We start from the raw sequence: 15,773 nt of genomic DNA on the forward strand, positions 1-15,773 counted from the left end.
CACAGGTGTTGGGGAAGGAAAGCACATCAAAACCTGAATCTCATAATCATCTGCCTGAAATACAGCCATCACTGCCATCATCGAAGACACTATTCCTGCTTCTAGAATTTTAAATTTTTAGAGAGACATTGGGAACCACACATTTCCAGGCTTCTTGTTACCCAGAGGATTTGTGTAAACCGAGAAATAGATTTTGTCCACAATAACATTTGCTCATTTGTTTTCCTTGTATTGGAGAATCAGTAAGGGGAGTTAATCCCAGATTAAAAAAAAAAAAAAACACCCTGAAACCATGAGTGACAGCACTCTCCACAGAAGGCCTGCAACAACATATGTTTGTCTTTGGTCATGCGCCAGATGAAGGGCAGAGCACTGAAAAGCTAGGAAGGATCCTTTGAAGTTGCCTCCAGGAAAAATTCTAAAAAAAGATTTTGAAGCTTATAATATTTTCTCCAATTTTTCTCTTTAATCTCATCTCCCTTTTTATTTTTGCTTGTAGCAAAATCCAAGGGTGACGGTGGTCAGAAAATACTTCTCTTGTAAAGCTCTCTTTTGGCAGTCTTGGAGTTATCATTTTATGAGTTGATTTTTTTTTTACTTTAAACATATAAAATTACATTTCTTATAAAAACAATGTAAAGAGCACTGGCAGCCAAGCGGCGAAGAACTTGGACTTTGATTTCAGAGAATGGCTGCCAGGGTTTGAAGCTCAGCTCTGGCAACTCCTAGCTGTGTGGGAGTCACTATTCCTCTCTGTGCCTCAGTTGCTTCAAGGGGACAAAAAGAGTACTATGTTATAAGGTTACTTACTGCTAGAATTAAATGAGGTGAAATAAAAAACATTGACTCCAGTGCCTGGCATGAAGTTGGGACTCAAGCAGTGTTAGTAATTATTACTACTACTAATAAATAAATATATATGAGGAATGGAATTATACGGTCATGCTTTCCCTCCTTTGGCTGCACAAAAGTATAAAATATCTCAGTACTTCCTTTACCTGGGTTACAAATTCCTACAATCAGGGACTTAAAGAAGAATAAACTAAAAACCTACTTTTTTGGAAGAAGTAACATGAAATACAGTAACTAGAGATGAATATTTTGCAAACAAATCATCAGACATATGTCTGCAGCCTTACCTGTGTACCCCAGGTCACAGAAACACACCCCAGAAATGCAGTCCCCATGGCCGCTGCAGTAACTGGGACAAGGCTCTGATATGTACACACCGTCCAAACCAAAGGGAGGCACGTTTTTCTGGGAGCTGCTCTCTTGGATCCATCGGAATCTGGTCTTACTGCTGGGAAAAAGAGCACATGGGTTTTCTTGTACCAGCATCTTATACCAAAGCACGGAAACCTAGAATGAGCACTCAAGAGAGATTTCATATTTACTTGGGAGTCATGTCCACTTGGTTGGACAACTTAACCTTCATAAGGTATCTCTGTCAGATCTTTTTCAAAACTTCTTGAATTCTTCATCAGCATAGGTGTTTCCATATCAGAAGGATTTCAGATAAAGATTCTGATGACCAGAAATCTACTATAGGTTTTTGCTTGGGTATTTTAAGAGGCTATTTAGGAATTTCTGAAATCATCAGATAGAATGTTCTTTGTTAGGCCCTAGAAGGGGGACTCTGGCTATTTTCCATTTGCATGATTCTGGTAGGAAAGCATGAAGTTCATACTGACAGCTCTATTTCCACCTGTTGCCTTCCTCTTTACTTCTCATCTTCAAATCTCCAAGATGCTCATTCTATAAACTCACATTAACACTGGTAACTGCCAACAAACAAACGAAAGACCTGGTCCCAGTGCTTCAAAACCCTGGAACAGCAGTGGCCTCGGCTACTGCCCAGCCCTACTTCCCTTACCAACCACCATTCTGAGGTTGCCAAACTAAACATGTCCTGGCTGCTTTCTGATCTTCCCAGTCCTTTCAACACATCTCTTTTCTTTTCAAATATATGGAGACCAACACAGACCTATAATTTCATACCAGGAAAATACCTCTTCCTTCTCAGTTCTAGTGACATCAGAGGAAAGATGGATTAGGCTGTTTAGGTTCCAATTAGTTACCTACTTTTGGCAAATTTGTGAATGTAACCAATGAGGTTGTGTACTAGATTTAAAAGTTTTCAGAGATAAATTTCTAATAATGCAAGTCTTGACACATTCTTCAGTGTGTCAAGAAGAAGGGGAACAGATCTTTTATTTTCTTCGGAACTAATTCAAAACATATTGGTCTTATTTTTTAAGGCAAAAGACAATAGAATTATAGATTAGAAAAACAAAGCAACACCAAAAAAACAGAAAGGAAAAGAAAAAAGAGGGCACACTTGCAGAGTCAAGGCCTTTGGAAAAATTCCTTCCAATGGAGCTGTGGTGATATTTAGCCTGTGAAGATATGCATTTCTACGATAGAAGAGGAAAACATGTAAATTCCCTGATAGAAGTCTGTCTTTTTTTTTTCTTTTTCTTTTTAGGGCTGCACCTGAGACATATGGAAGTTCCTGGATTAGGGGTCAAGTCGGAGCTGCAACCAAGGCCTACCCCACAGCCATGGCAACACTGGATCAGAGTTGCACCTGCGACCTATGCCACAGTTTGCAGTAATGCTGGATCCTTAACTGGCTGAGCAAGGCCAGAGATGGAGACACCCCATCCTCACAGACACTATGTCAGGTTCTTAATCCCACTGAGCCACAGTGAGAATTCCCTTTTTTATTCTTTCTTTCTTTTTTTTTTTAGAGTGCAGTAGGATTTAATTTCTTTAGAGTTCAAAACAGATAAAATTAAACTATACTGCTTAGGGATGACTTCATCAATGGTAAAAATATGGAGAAAAGCCAGAGTCAGGCTTTTGTAACTTGGGAAGAGTTGTAACGAGGAAAGGACAAAGGGAGAGCTTCTCGGATGCTGGCAGTGGTCACAGAGGTGTTTACTTCATAACTACTCACTGGGCTGTTCAAGTATGTTTTAGGAATTTCCTATAGAGATAGATTTCATAATTAAAAATAAAATTTAAGACAATTATGTCACCTTTGGATGCACGTGTGGTATCCTGAGCCTACAAAGTGTTAAGAGGAGTCTTCTTTAAGTTGAAGTCATACTGCCTTTTCTTTTTTTGTTTCTATAACAGAACCCAGAGAAACACAGATCTATAATTTCTGCCCCAAGGAAAGTAAAAAAAGGAGGTAAGAACAACTTTTTTTTCTCCACTAAGCGCACTCACCCAGGACAGACCAGGGCATCTCTCTATCAACCGCTCTGTTCCATGGAAGAAGCAGGTCCAGACTGAGTCCCAGAGGCATTCAGAGAGCTGAAGAACCCTGCCCATAGGTAGAAGTCTAGAAGCTTTGGTAATTTAATAGTGATTGAAGGGCAAAGGAAGCCCTCTGACCTATCCTTGATGCTAGGGTCCCTGTAATTTTCATTATAAAAATAAAAGAATCAGAGAGAAAAGGCATCCGTTTGTATATCCTAAGGCTGCTACAGACCTGAGAAGCACAGTACACTCTTAAATATGTGAGAAAGTAAAAGACCTCAGGAGCTCAGTATTAAGAAATCCACATTTAAATAAACAAAACAAAACAAAACAAAATGACCAATCATTTGGTTAACAAGATGATTCCAGGATAAAATGAATTACAGCTGAGAGTCCTAGTGAGACACCTATTTTTCAGAGTTAAAGGGCAAGAGTTGGCACCTCTTTTCCTTCATTAAATCTTTGCTAGTTGGCTTTCAGTTGGAAAGTGCAAATCAAAGCAAGAACGATTTCACTGATGATGACATAAGTCATCTTGGCTTCATCCCATTTCTCCACGTTTTGTGCCTGGTTCCTGATGTCCACTGCTTTTCTGTTCTCTCAAGAGAACCACCTTGGAACTCAGTGCAATCTTTGAATGAAACTTCTCCTTTGTCCTGCCTGTCCCAGGTAAGAAAGAAGTAGAAGATACTACTCTCTCTTTGTTCCCTCCCCAACTGTCATCTTTGCTCAAAGGATGCCTGAGTGACTAAGAGAAGAAGTTTCTACCCCTCCTCCCTCCATCACCACCCTTCAGAGGGTGGTTCCTTCCTCTCAAACCAGGAAGGTGCCTGTGCACCTGCTTGTCCTGTGATGGGTGGTGGTGAAGGAGACAGGCACAGAATATTAAGCAACTGTGCTTCTAGCCCTTCCCAGACATTCACTTTTTGGATTCTGCATAGGGAGCCTAGAGCCATGACTGGTTTACTGTACGGTTGGGGATGAGGTTTTGGAGGGCAGTACCAGCATATTCTTACCACCGCCAGGGTCTCTCCTCTGTAGGCAAGAATCAAGAGAATTAATAAGAACACAAACTGCTCCTTTGAGAAAATCAGCTTATAATTATTTGTGAAAGAGCAATGTTCTAGTAACTATTATAAGCATATTGCCTCATGGCAAAATAGCTCCAAAATTTAACAATTTTCACACTTAGCCTTCTCAGCTTTCCAAGACTGCACTGGGAGATATCTAAGTTTAACATATTGCAGAAGGAACAACAACAGCTCATTTACTTGGGTAAAAGTAGAAACATATTTACTATTCTTTAGTAGAGAGCTCTCCATCACAAATGCCATCAACCAGTGAGCTGGATGGTATTCAAATGAACCAGGAAGCCAGATCCTAATGAAGAAGATTTTTTTTCTTCCAAAAGCTGAGGTCCAAGAAAATATTGATAAAATGGGAACTTCAAAATATTGGCTCACTTTGTGATGCTAAGGACAACTTCCCCTTATTTCTCAGATGTGGCTTTACTCATTGGGTTATTCTACTCAACATCAAAGTTCAGTTTCAGATCCAACTCTATATTATCTGCCTTTGGGGTATCAAACTAGGGTTGTGTTTCTTGGCTCCTGATTCTATTGACTACTTTCACAGCAAAGTCTCCCAGCATCCCAGTATCCTAGGTATTGAAGCAAAGATGCACTGCTCGATGGTCCCCAGCTTCATGGCATGCTGCCATGAAGAGCTGTGGTTGGGCCACAGTTTCCGAAAAGCATGGGGAGGTGAAGGCAGTGGTGGAGATGAGGATTACAACGGCTGCACTGTTACATGCCCAGTCTGAGATGCAGAGAAAGCAGGATAAAAGGCTTTTTAGCTGCAAACACAGATGTGTTCTTTTTTAAAATTTTAAAAATGTATTAAAATATAGTTGATTTACAGTGTTGTGCCAATTTCTGAATCTAAAATATGGCACAAATGAACCTATCTACAAAACAGAAACAGACTCACAGACATAGAGAACAGACTTGTGGTTGCCAAGGGGGAGGGAAGAGGGAGTGGGATGGACTGGGAGTTTGGGGTTAGTAGATGCAAACTATTACATTCACAATGGATAAGCAATGAGGTCCTTATCCCACAGCACAGGGAACTATATCCAATCTCTTGGGATAGAACACAATGTGTTCTTATGGAAAAGGAAAGATGTTTCAGAGGATGAAGCCTAGAGAATAGAACCAACAGCTGAGAAGAACCACAGATTAGGGAACCACTCGTCGGGAGCAGAACTGTCTTAATCAAAAAAACTTTTCTGTCCTGGCCATTGCTTGTGGAAGAGGGACCCTAGTAATAACTATCCTGCTGGCTCTCAGAATTCCTATGAGCCAGTGGGTGCTACGTGCTTCCCACTCTTTCCTTTTTCTTTTTTGGGTGGGAGTGTCTACTGTGCTTATCTTGTCATTGTCTCACCATTGTATGTTGAGTATGGGTTGGGTGGAAAACTTGCTTTCTTAGTTTACAGGGCCATGGGTCAGAGGAGCCATATCCAGGGAGCCCTGACCTAAGTCATGAGATCAGTGGCTTAGTGCCTGATGCCGTGATGAGGTGAGACTTTGGGGTGGGTCTTGAGAGGAAAGTGATTCATGTGCTGGGGGTGGGTTGTGGGGGGTGGGGAAGGAATGTGAATCAATGGGACTAGGACAAACTGTGGTAAATTGTGACAGTAACACCACCCCCCAAAGGATCACATTTCCTTGTGTACCTGTTCCTTTATAATGTGACTTTTCTGTGCTTCCTATCAAAAAAGGAGTCTGTTTTCTTATCCTTTGAATCTAGACTGGCCTTGTGACTTTCTCTGACCACTAAGATGTGGTGAATAAGCTAAGGTCTTGCAGCTTCAACTTTTGTGCTTTGAATCTCTGGAACCACCTAATTGTGCCCTCTGTTATGAATACTGGGATGGATACTGAGATGAAGACTGAATAGAGAGAAAGATCCTGCTAACCCCAGAAACTAATCAATTTACCGATGGAATGCAGCAACATTATGAAACCCAGGAGACACCAGAACTACCCAGCCAACCCCATAAAACCAATGAGAAATAATAAATCACTGTTGTCATAAGCCACTAAGTTTTGGACATATAAGTTTTGGTGTGTCATCTAGCAATAGGGAACTGTAGAAATATTATCCTAAGCACCACCTAGGAATATGAACAAGGAATAGAGATGATCTTTAAAAAGCAATGCATTTATACATTCCTCATTTTTTTTTTCTTCCATTGGTTAAGAGAGACACATCTGGAATAGCTGTCCTGGATCCAGAGATAGGAACTGTATATTCAGAATGGCAGAGACACCCTGTCGACTCTGAACTGCTCACCTTTGCAAGAAACAATGGATTTCTGTTTGTTTAAGTCTTGGTAAGTAAGCATTTGTATTTTTTTCTTGTTACAGTAGTTGGGCCTGTATCCTAACTAAAGCAGAATGAAAGTCAAATTATTAAATTTCACTAAAGAAAGTCAATTCATCAACTCCACCACCTACACATCAAATCCTCTGAGTCTCTCTTTGATACACAACAAAGTACACTGGCATGTAAAGACAAAAAATTATTTATAAATTGACATGGATCCACTGATTGATAAACTGTTTCTTGGAATATCTGGCCTTTATTTATTTATTTGTTTGTTTTTGTAATTTTTTGTCTTTTTGTCCTTTTTAGGGCCGCACCCGCGGCACATGGAGGTTCCCAGGCTACAGGTTGAATCAGAGCTGTAGCTGCTGGCCTATGCCAGAGCCACAGCAACACCAGATCGGAGCCACATCTGCGACCTACACTACAGGTCACGGCAACACTGGATCCTTAACCCCCTGAGTGAGGCTAGGGATCGAACCCGCAACCTCATGGTTCCTAGTCGGATTCATTTCCGCTGTGCCAAGATGGGAACTCTGGAATAGTTGGCCTTTAAAGATTATGGATCAAAGTTTAGTAGATGACCACAGAAACTTGTACATCCTGACCATATAAGTTTCTTCCCTGTCTGGGAAGTCTGTCTACCAAAGTCTATGGTGTAATTTTTTGAGGGATGAATATCTAAGTAATGAGGGAGGCAGAGAACACAACCAGCTTATCCAGCTAGATGTAAGTTTGGTGATTAACTAGGTTAAAGATATTACAGACAGAATAGTCTCTACGAAAGTTATGAATAAGCCACTATACAGATTGCTAGAATCAACCATTGTATCAGTTAGGATGAGACAACTTATGCTGCAGTAACAAGCAGCCTTCAATCTCAGTGTTTTAACCTAACAAAAGTTTATTTCTTGCTTATGCTATACGTCTGGTGTATATTGTAAGGAAGTCTGTTGGTTGTAGACACTTAGGGATCCAGACTGATGCAAACTTCATCTCAAAAGATGCTCTCATGAAAAAGAGAACATGGCAAAATGCACACTGGACTTATAAGTTTATATATTTAAGTTTCATTCAATGCCAAACTTTAAAGGGTTTGGGGAAGGTATAATCCTACCATAATCTAGGAAAGAAGCTAAAAATATTGTTGAATGGCACTAATGAGTAGTCTACCCTATATTAAATTACATTCAGAAAGCAGTGCAAATAGACTTATTATATCATCTCAGCACTACACAGAACTGCTCTGACAGAGCCACAACTGAATGCTATGTTCTAGGATTCAATTAAGAAGTGCCCTCTTGAAGAATGTCTTCTTATCCTTTGAAAAATTGTATAGTTAAAAACACTGATTTTAGTATTACCTACTCTACCTGAAAAAATATACATCTATGTACTATACATTTATTGTAGAATACTGTGTTGAAAGAAAAGTATTATCTTAAAAAATTAGAATGTATATGTTTTCTTTCTTTTTACCCCACAATGACAATCAAATGACACTATCTCTACTACTCTGCATTTTATCCTAGCTGCCAAGAAGCTCAGAGTTAAATTTATTGCCCTATTCATATAAACTTCTTTGCTTCAAATTCTTTTTTTTTTCTTTTTAGGGCCACACCTGCAGCATACGGAAGTTCCTAGGCTAGAGGTCATATTGGAGCTGCAGCTGCCAGCCTACACCACAGCCACAGCAATGCCAGATCAGAGCCATGTCTGTGACCTACACCACAGCTCATGGCAACACTGGATCCTTAACCCACCGAACAAGGCCAGGGATCGAACCTACGTCCTCATGGATACTAGTCAGATTTGATTCCACTGAGCCATGACGGGAACTCCTTTGCTTTAAATTCTTCTTTTTTTTTTTCCGGCCACACTCACAGCATGTGGAATTTCTGGGGCCAGGGATCAAACCTGTTCCATAGCAGTGACGAAAGCCACTGCAGTGACATTGACTGATCCTTAACCTGCTGTGCCACAAGAGAATTCCTCAAGTTCTTAACCCATTTATTTCATTCTTCTGTCAACTGACTTTACATCTTTTTCTACAGTTTTAATATTTATCTTAATAGTCGTTTAAAAGGATCTTTTATATTGCAAGATATCTCATATTGTCTATTTGACGAGGCATTAAATTATCAAAAATCTCTGTAACAGTGAAAGTCTCACATAATAATGCCTTATAATTCTCTTAGCTTTCTCTCTCTCTCTCTTTTTTTTTTCTTTTCACAGCATATGGAAATTCCCAGGCTAGGGGTCGAATCAGAGCTGCAGCTGCCAGCCTACACCATAACCATGGCAATACCAGATCTGAGCCACATCTGCAACCTACACTGCAGCTTACAGCAATGCCAGATCCTTAACCCACTGAGCAAGGTCAGGGATTGAACCCACATCCTCATGGACACTATGACGGGTTTTTAACCTCCTGAGCCATATCGGGGACTCCCAATTCTCTTAGTCTTTAAACACCTTTTGTTCAGTGCTGTAATCCCAGTGCTGGGAACAGAACTTAGCACAGGTGGGTAGCTCAATAAATATTTGTTGAACGAATAAATAATTGAGTGAATATGTTTCATGAGTGGATATGTTATTTCCTCAAGAGTCCTTACTTGAACAGACATAGCTAGAGACTGTGAATATATGAGATGAAGACATTGAGATAAATATCTGCTCCTAACAAACGGCAACTATGGCACATAATGGTCACTTTACCTGGATGCAAGAGACCTTGGAATAACAATGGTGATTCTCGTCCATTCTTCAAAGTCCCCCGTGTGATATACAGTGGGCTCACTCAGTTCTCTGGAGTTCCCCTCACATCCTTTGCCTGCAGAAGCTGGGTAACAGCCTTCTTTCACCAGAAACCAGGACATCCCAGCATCATGAGAGTACTGAAGAAGAACTGGGGCAGCACTGCTGAACTGATTGGCACACCCAATGTTTAGCTGTTAAAAGGAAAGAGAATTATATCAGGTTTTGGTTCCAAGTCATCATTTAACAAATTAGGTGCTACAGCACTCAGGGCTATTTCTACGGAGTCTGCGCTAACTTTATGAAAAGACATGCAGCTCATTTCCAGCCAGCGCCTTTTTGTAGGTTCTGGAAATCTTTGTTTAGGCAAGCAATAGGTGCTTTTCAATAGAAAGTGGGACCAGTTGTGGTTCTGTGGCTTTCTTGGGATTACAGGAGGGAAGAGAGAAGCACAGATATGATTGGAGTCTTGGACAAAAGATAAGAAGGCAGGAAACTGCTTTCTTTTCCTTTTCCAGACAGCGGGTATAAACAGAGGGAAGCAGATGATAAAGAGTTGTCCTCTTCAGGACGTGAAGGTTACTGAAGCTGTCCTCTGCTTTCAGTGGAACAAGCATCTTTATTCTGTTTTCTTACAAAAGCTCAGTAAGAAATCACTGTGAACTTAGATGAAAGAGCTAAGTTTTTGTCACAGCATCAAAAAAAAAAAAAAAAAGCAAAATAGTCCAGAAATAAAACTCTTACTGTTCTGTGCACTTTTGTAGATGACTGTCATCATAGAATTAACAATATTCTAAAAAATTGTTTAAAAAAAAAGGAACCTAAATTCCAATGTCCTAGCACAACCTTTTTAAAATTTTTTTTTATTTTTAGGGCTGCACCCAAGACATATGGAAGTTCCCAGGCTAGAAGTCGAATGAGACCTGCAGCTGCCAGCCTAGGCCACAGCCACGGCAGTGTGGGATCCAAGCCGTGTCTGTGACCTACACCACAGCGCTAGATCCTTAACCCACTGGGCGAGGCCAGGGATCGAACCTACATCCACATGGTTACTAGTTGGTTTAGTTACCACTGAGCCACGATGGGAACTCCAGCACAAACATTTTTTTATTTTTCTGTTTTCCCCTTAAATATTTATAAGAAAGCATATATTTTGCTCATATAGTTGAAGTTATCACAATTCTAGAACTTTCCTCCTCCTTTCATTTTAACATATTACTTTGCTGTTACGTACAGCACTGCAAAAAATATCTTTTTTTCTCTTTGGTTGATTTGGTATTGCCAGAACAATACCTAAGAGTAGTATTACTGAATAAAAATGCAGAAATACTTTGAATTTCTATTTATATGTGTTCATTTAAATTTTTAAAAAATTTAATTCTTTTTTTTTCTTTTACAGTGGCACTTGTGGCATATGGAAGTTCCCAGACTAGGGGTTGAATCAGAGCTGCAGCTGCCTATACCATCGTCACAGGAACACTGAATCTCAGCTGCAAACTATGCTGCAGCTTGTGGCAACCTGGATCTTTAACCCACTGAGTGAGGCCAGGGATTGAACCTGCATCCTCATGGACACTATGCCGCATTATTAGCCTGCTGAGCCACAACAGGAATGCCTCTATGTATTCATTTTTAATCACTTGGGTTCAAGTGGATCAGTTTTACGACAGCACTGAATATTATTATAGTTTTAGAAGTTTCTAAATTAATAAATACATAAAAAATTTTATTACTGTTTTAACTTATATTTTGGATCACTGTAAACGTCAAACTCTTCCCCTGGTATTTAATTACATGCTATCTGATATAAATGGTCTATTCATATCTTATTGCATTGGTTGGTTGGAGCCATCACAGAATTTTATCGCAGAAAACTTTATAAATATAATAGTCAGATTTTATAGGAAAAAACTGAAGGACTCATAAAGAACATGATTATGACCAAAAATAAAGGACAAAGGAAAGGTATGCATATAGGCAAATAATACTGGGCAGAGCTCAGGAGGTCAACCAGCTCATCCTCATGATTATAAGGTGGCTTGAGCCAGGCTGTCAAAAAAAGAAGATTCCATGTTTTCCTTTTTTCCATGCTTAGAGCTAGAAAGCATCTCTCAGAAGGATTTAAAATTTGGCTAGTGGCAATTTTATTGTGATTCATTTACCCAAGATCACATAGTAAAATGTCAAGAATATAAGTAAAGATTTGACCTTCTCAGATGCATGATTACTTTTCCTAACACAAAGCTTTTTTATTACATTATCCGTCAGTAAGCACAGCCCTTGGTTGACATGTGGTGAGAGCACTCACACCGGGCACACTTAGGTAGCTTTTCGTCTTGGACTTATTATGACAGCCACTGTTACTAAAGCAGACAAGTCAACAGAACTTTCAGTTTTGTGACAAGCTTGTGATTGTTTTTTTAATTGACCATTTAGCCTGCCTCTTAACTGTTGATGTTTTTTAGAATTCATTTCTTGGCTTTCTCATCTTTTCACTCTATACCTGCTCCCTAATCTCATTCACAGTTGTAATTTCAGATTCCTTCTAGATGCCTATGACTCTCAAGGCTGTCTGGACAATGTACATAACTGTTCCCTGTGCATTTGACCTTGGAATCCTTAGGTGTCCCTAGGTCCACAGGTCCAAGCCTGGTCTCATTATCCACCATCCTAAAACAAATCCTCCTCTTCCTGTATTTCCAGTTTTAGGGAGTGGAGCCAGAAATGTGGGAGTCATTCCAGAATCCACTCTGTCACCCAGCAGGTCATCCACACCTATTGACTACACACCTGTAACATCTTCAGATCCATCTGTTTATGTTTATAACCCCATGTGATCTCTTAATCTGGCCTCCTCATTTCTTACCTTGATGACTGCTCTACAGTCCTCCTTTACTCAAAATTTGTTCAGAAATCTGAGAACTTCTTTCTCCCTCCCCCATCATCCCACAGGTCCAAGTTCCCATCAGCTACCACAGGGATCACTGCAATAGTTGCCTGGCTGGTCTGTCTTTGCCTTTTTCTAGCCAGTGTACTCCCAACACAGTTATGGGAGTGATTTTTTAAAAGCCTCAGTCAGAGTATGTCACTGTTCTGCTGACCATTTTATTTAGAACAGAAGTTGAAGTCTGACGCTACTTTTTTCTACCTGTCTCTCCTTTCTCCCTTTGTTCTGGTCACAGTGGCATCCTTGTGCTTTCTTGAACTTTTCCAAGCACACTCCTACTTCAAAGCCTTTGTCCTGTCTGTCCTCTGTGCCTAGAGTGTTCTTTCCCAGAGAGCTGCATAGCGCCCTCCTTCTCTTTTCATAGGTCTCAGCTTAAAAGTCATTTTATTAGTGAGGCGAACTTGACAATCTTCTGTAAAATAGTAATTATCCTCCACCATCCTCATCAAACTCTCTATTCCTATTCATTTTCATAGCCTAAAACAGAGCCTGGAACATAATAGAGGCTTCATAAATATTTTCTGAATAAATGAATGAATATACTTGTTGACTCCAGTTCCCCCCAATTAAGTGAACAGAATAATCTTTCTAAAATACAGATGTGATTAAACATCAGTCAGTGGATTAAACATCTTCCATGGTTCAATGCTCTTGGGTTAATGTCCAAATGACTTAGTGTTTCAGGTAAAGCCAATCAGGATCACCTTTATCACTTACCTCTGTGGCACATACTCCAAACTCCTGACAGTTTCAACATTTCCATTCTCATTTGCACTTTCATGTATTTTTACATATTTGCACTGGAATCCCCTCTCCCCCACCCCCATTCTTTGGCTGGTTAAGTCTCTGTATTTCCAGAAACTTCCAATTTCAACTTTTTCATCCATCCATCTATGAAACCACAGATAATTCTGAGCACCTTCCATAGGCCAAGAACTATGCCAGGTACTCTCACAGCATCGGAGCCCTTTTCCACCATAGCACTCCAGCAGCTGAATTGCAACTGTTCACTTTTCTGGCTCACTGCCTAGTTCTGAGCTTCCTGAGGGCAAGGACTACATTGCTCATCTCTATATTCCTATTGCTTAGTGCTGACACATGACAGGCAGTCACAACAACTTTCCCAGCACTGTGAATTTTTGTACAAATAACACCAAGTTCCTACTACAGATTCCAAATGTATACTAATTATCAATCCCCAAACGACTCACATTACACATCTATTATCAACCAACAGCCACAAATCAACACTTTTCTTCTGGTGTGACTCGAGAATTTAGATTTTTTTTTCTCAGACATTATGCATTGTTGCTGATTGTTTAATTATGTGAACCATTTACTGTTTCTTTACTTAGATTTTTAAACTTCAGAATACTACCTTGCAGAGTTCGACATCGACACCATCATGATTCCGTGACTCATTAATTAGAAGAGGTGCCAGATGACAAACAGCATAGTATTCTGCAGTGTATTTGCTATTGCTGTTACTTTGTTTCCATTTTAGGCAGTGCCAACAAATTAATATAGAGTCCTATACTGTTATTAATGGTTTTTCTGCTGCAATTTAGCATCAAAATCTAAACAGAGAATGATAGCATTTCACTAATCACTTTATTTATGACTAACTGCCTTGTTTACAGACCTCTGGAAATTATATTTGAAGAGCTTCCTATAAACATCTGATCTCTTTAATAATTCTATTTGTAAATTATTTAGCATCTGTATCCTGCCATTATGTAAGGATCATGTAGTTGTGCTGCTTCATTAAAATTGCATTACTTTCGACCCCAGAATTCACCAATGGGATTTTATTATAAACACAATGAAATTTTGATTAGGGTTCTGAAAAAAGGGCTTGTCAAAGTAAATACTAGCTATACATGTTGACATGTTATCACAGTGCTGAAAAAGAAGCTTTTCAGAGAACTACGATGATTAAAGTGAAAATTTACTGAATCAAAAGAAGAGAAATTGTTTGAAAAATCCCACAGTAAAAACATAAAATAACGGACCAGTCCCCAAAGCCCTAGTAAGCTGAAAAGGAGAACTTATCCATAACTATTCAGAAGCATGGGATTCATTAAGTCACAATCAGATTGAGATCCTAAAAGTCAACTTTCTTTGTAATTCTGATAGAGTTCCATGAGCATTTAAATACAGTGACATAGCCACAACTTTTGGGGCTCTTTAAAAACGGACAAGCTGTCTTCCTTATGGGTAGAGCTAAAAAGTTTTGCCATTCTAAGATCGTCGGAAACTGTCCAAACGAGTCCCTACTTTAATAGAATAGGAACATTTTGTGTTCTTTGTGAATTTCATTTATAAATCTGGAAGGTGGTTGCTCCTTAACCTGTAAGAAGTTTGTGCATAAATACCTTGAACTGTAGGACATAGCCCGGCTTCAGAGTCAAATCTCGAGTCACTGCAAATCGATCCCCATCTGATTTTCCAAATACCATGGCTGACGGTGTGGCGGAGCAGAAAGTTTCATTTTTAGCCATTCCTTCATTAGCCAACATCAACCACACACTCATCTGGTTCATAGGGTAATCAAAGGCTGGCTTCTCGTAAAAGTTCTAATAGGAACAATAACAACACAGAAAAGCAATGTGATAGCTTTGCGAACAAGACGGGAATTTTCAACTCATGACATGCAGGGCCACGTACTATCTGTATTTCTAGGAAAACACACCAGACTCTCTAAATAAACTTTAAAAAAAAATTGCCATGAACTTTTTTTTCCTGATGATTTAACAACTGAAAATATTTTGCCACTGTGTTTCTGATCATTTTGTAACCACGCTAATAATTGTGTTTGATGACTTGGCCAAACTTCCCAGTATTCTTTTGTTTGTTTGTTTCTTTTTGTTGTTCTTCTTTTTTTTTTTTTTTTTTTAACATCTAAATAACCTATGAGCTGGTAGCATAGAGAGGTAACAAAAAAAAAAAAAAAAAAAAAAAAAAAAAAAAGAAGAAGAAGAAGAAAGGGCAAACACAGAAAATGAAATTACATTTTCAAGTGTCAAGGACCACCTCCTGGGGGAGGTGAGTAGTTTTTCATCCCATCTGCTTTTACAAGTCTATGTCTTCCTGGAGTTCAAACACGATGAGAATTACCTGGGGTAAAGTTGGGTTGACAACTGGGATGATCTGTTTCTGCTTCTCCGACAGAATGATGATGTCATCGACTGCCCACTGGTCATAGTCCTCACCTGAGAACACAGGCTGCCACCAGCGGAACCTGGTGCAAGGGGTCTTAGCAGCAGCTGGTAGCTCCAGATAGACAAATCTGCATAAAAGCAAATCATTGACCCTTGGGAAAGGAAAAGCTATATTTTTCTTAGCAGCTCTGTTAAAATAACACGAGTAGCAACACGAGAAAGTTTAGTTTTGTTTGATCTCTTGGTATTTT

General features: G+C 39.5%; 1 protein-coding gene across 6 annotated transcripts in view; it reads right to left on the reverse strand.

Annotated features, from left to right (window-relative positions):
• RELN (reelin) overlaps positions 1–15,773 on the reverse strand; it is a 499,001-nt gene that overhangs the window by 98,098 nt on the left and 385,130 nt on the right. For 3 of the 6 annotated variants that reach the window (XM_084977353.1, XM_084977355.1, XM_084977351.1), the window contains exons 26-29: positions 15,479–15,650; positions 14,737–14,937; positions 9,376–9,608; positions 1,140–1,297 (exon numbers count right to left, since the gene is read on the reverse strand). In XM_084977353.1, coding sequence (XP_084833479.1) covers positions 1,140–1,297; positions 9,376–9,608; positions 14,737–14,937; positions 15,479–15,650 — 764 coding nt within the window. Of the gene's footprint in view, positions 1–1,139; positions 1,301–9,375; positions 9,609–14,736; positions 14,938–15,478; positions 15,651–15,773 lie in introns of all 6 variants that reach the window. The other 3 variants (XM_084977352.1, XM_084977354.1, XM_084977350.1) reach the window with 1 other exon arrangement.

Source organism: Sus scrofa, chromosome 9 (assembly GCF_054392235.1).
Source record: "Sus scrofa isolate SSC_HxYL_T2T_F1_AM1 chromosome 9, Sscrofa_HxYL_maternal_Yorkshire_Landrace_v2.0, whole genome shotgun sequence".
NCBI classification, from domain to species: Eukaryota; Metazoa; Chordata; class Mammalia; order Artiodactyla; family Suidae; genus Sus; species Sus scrofa.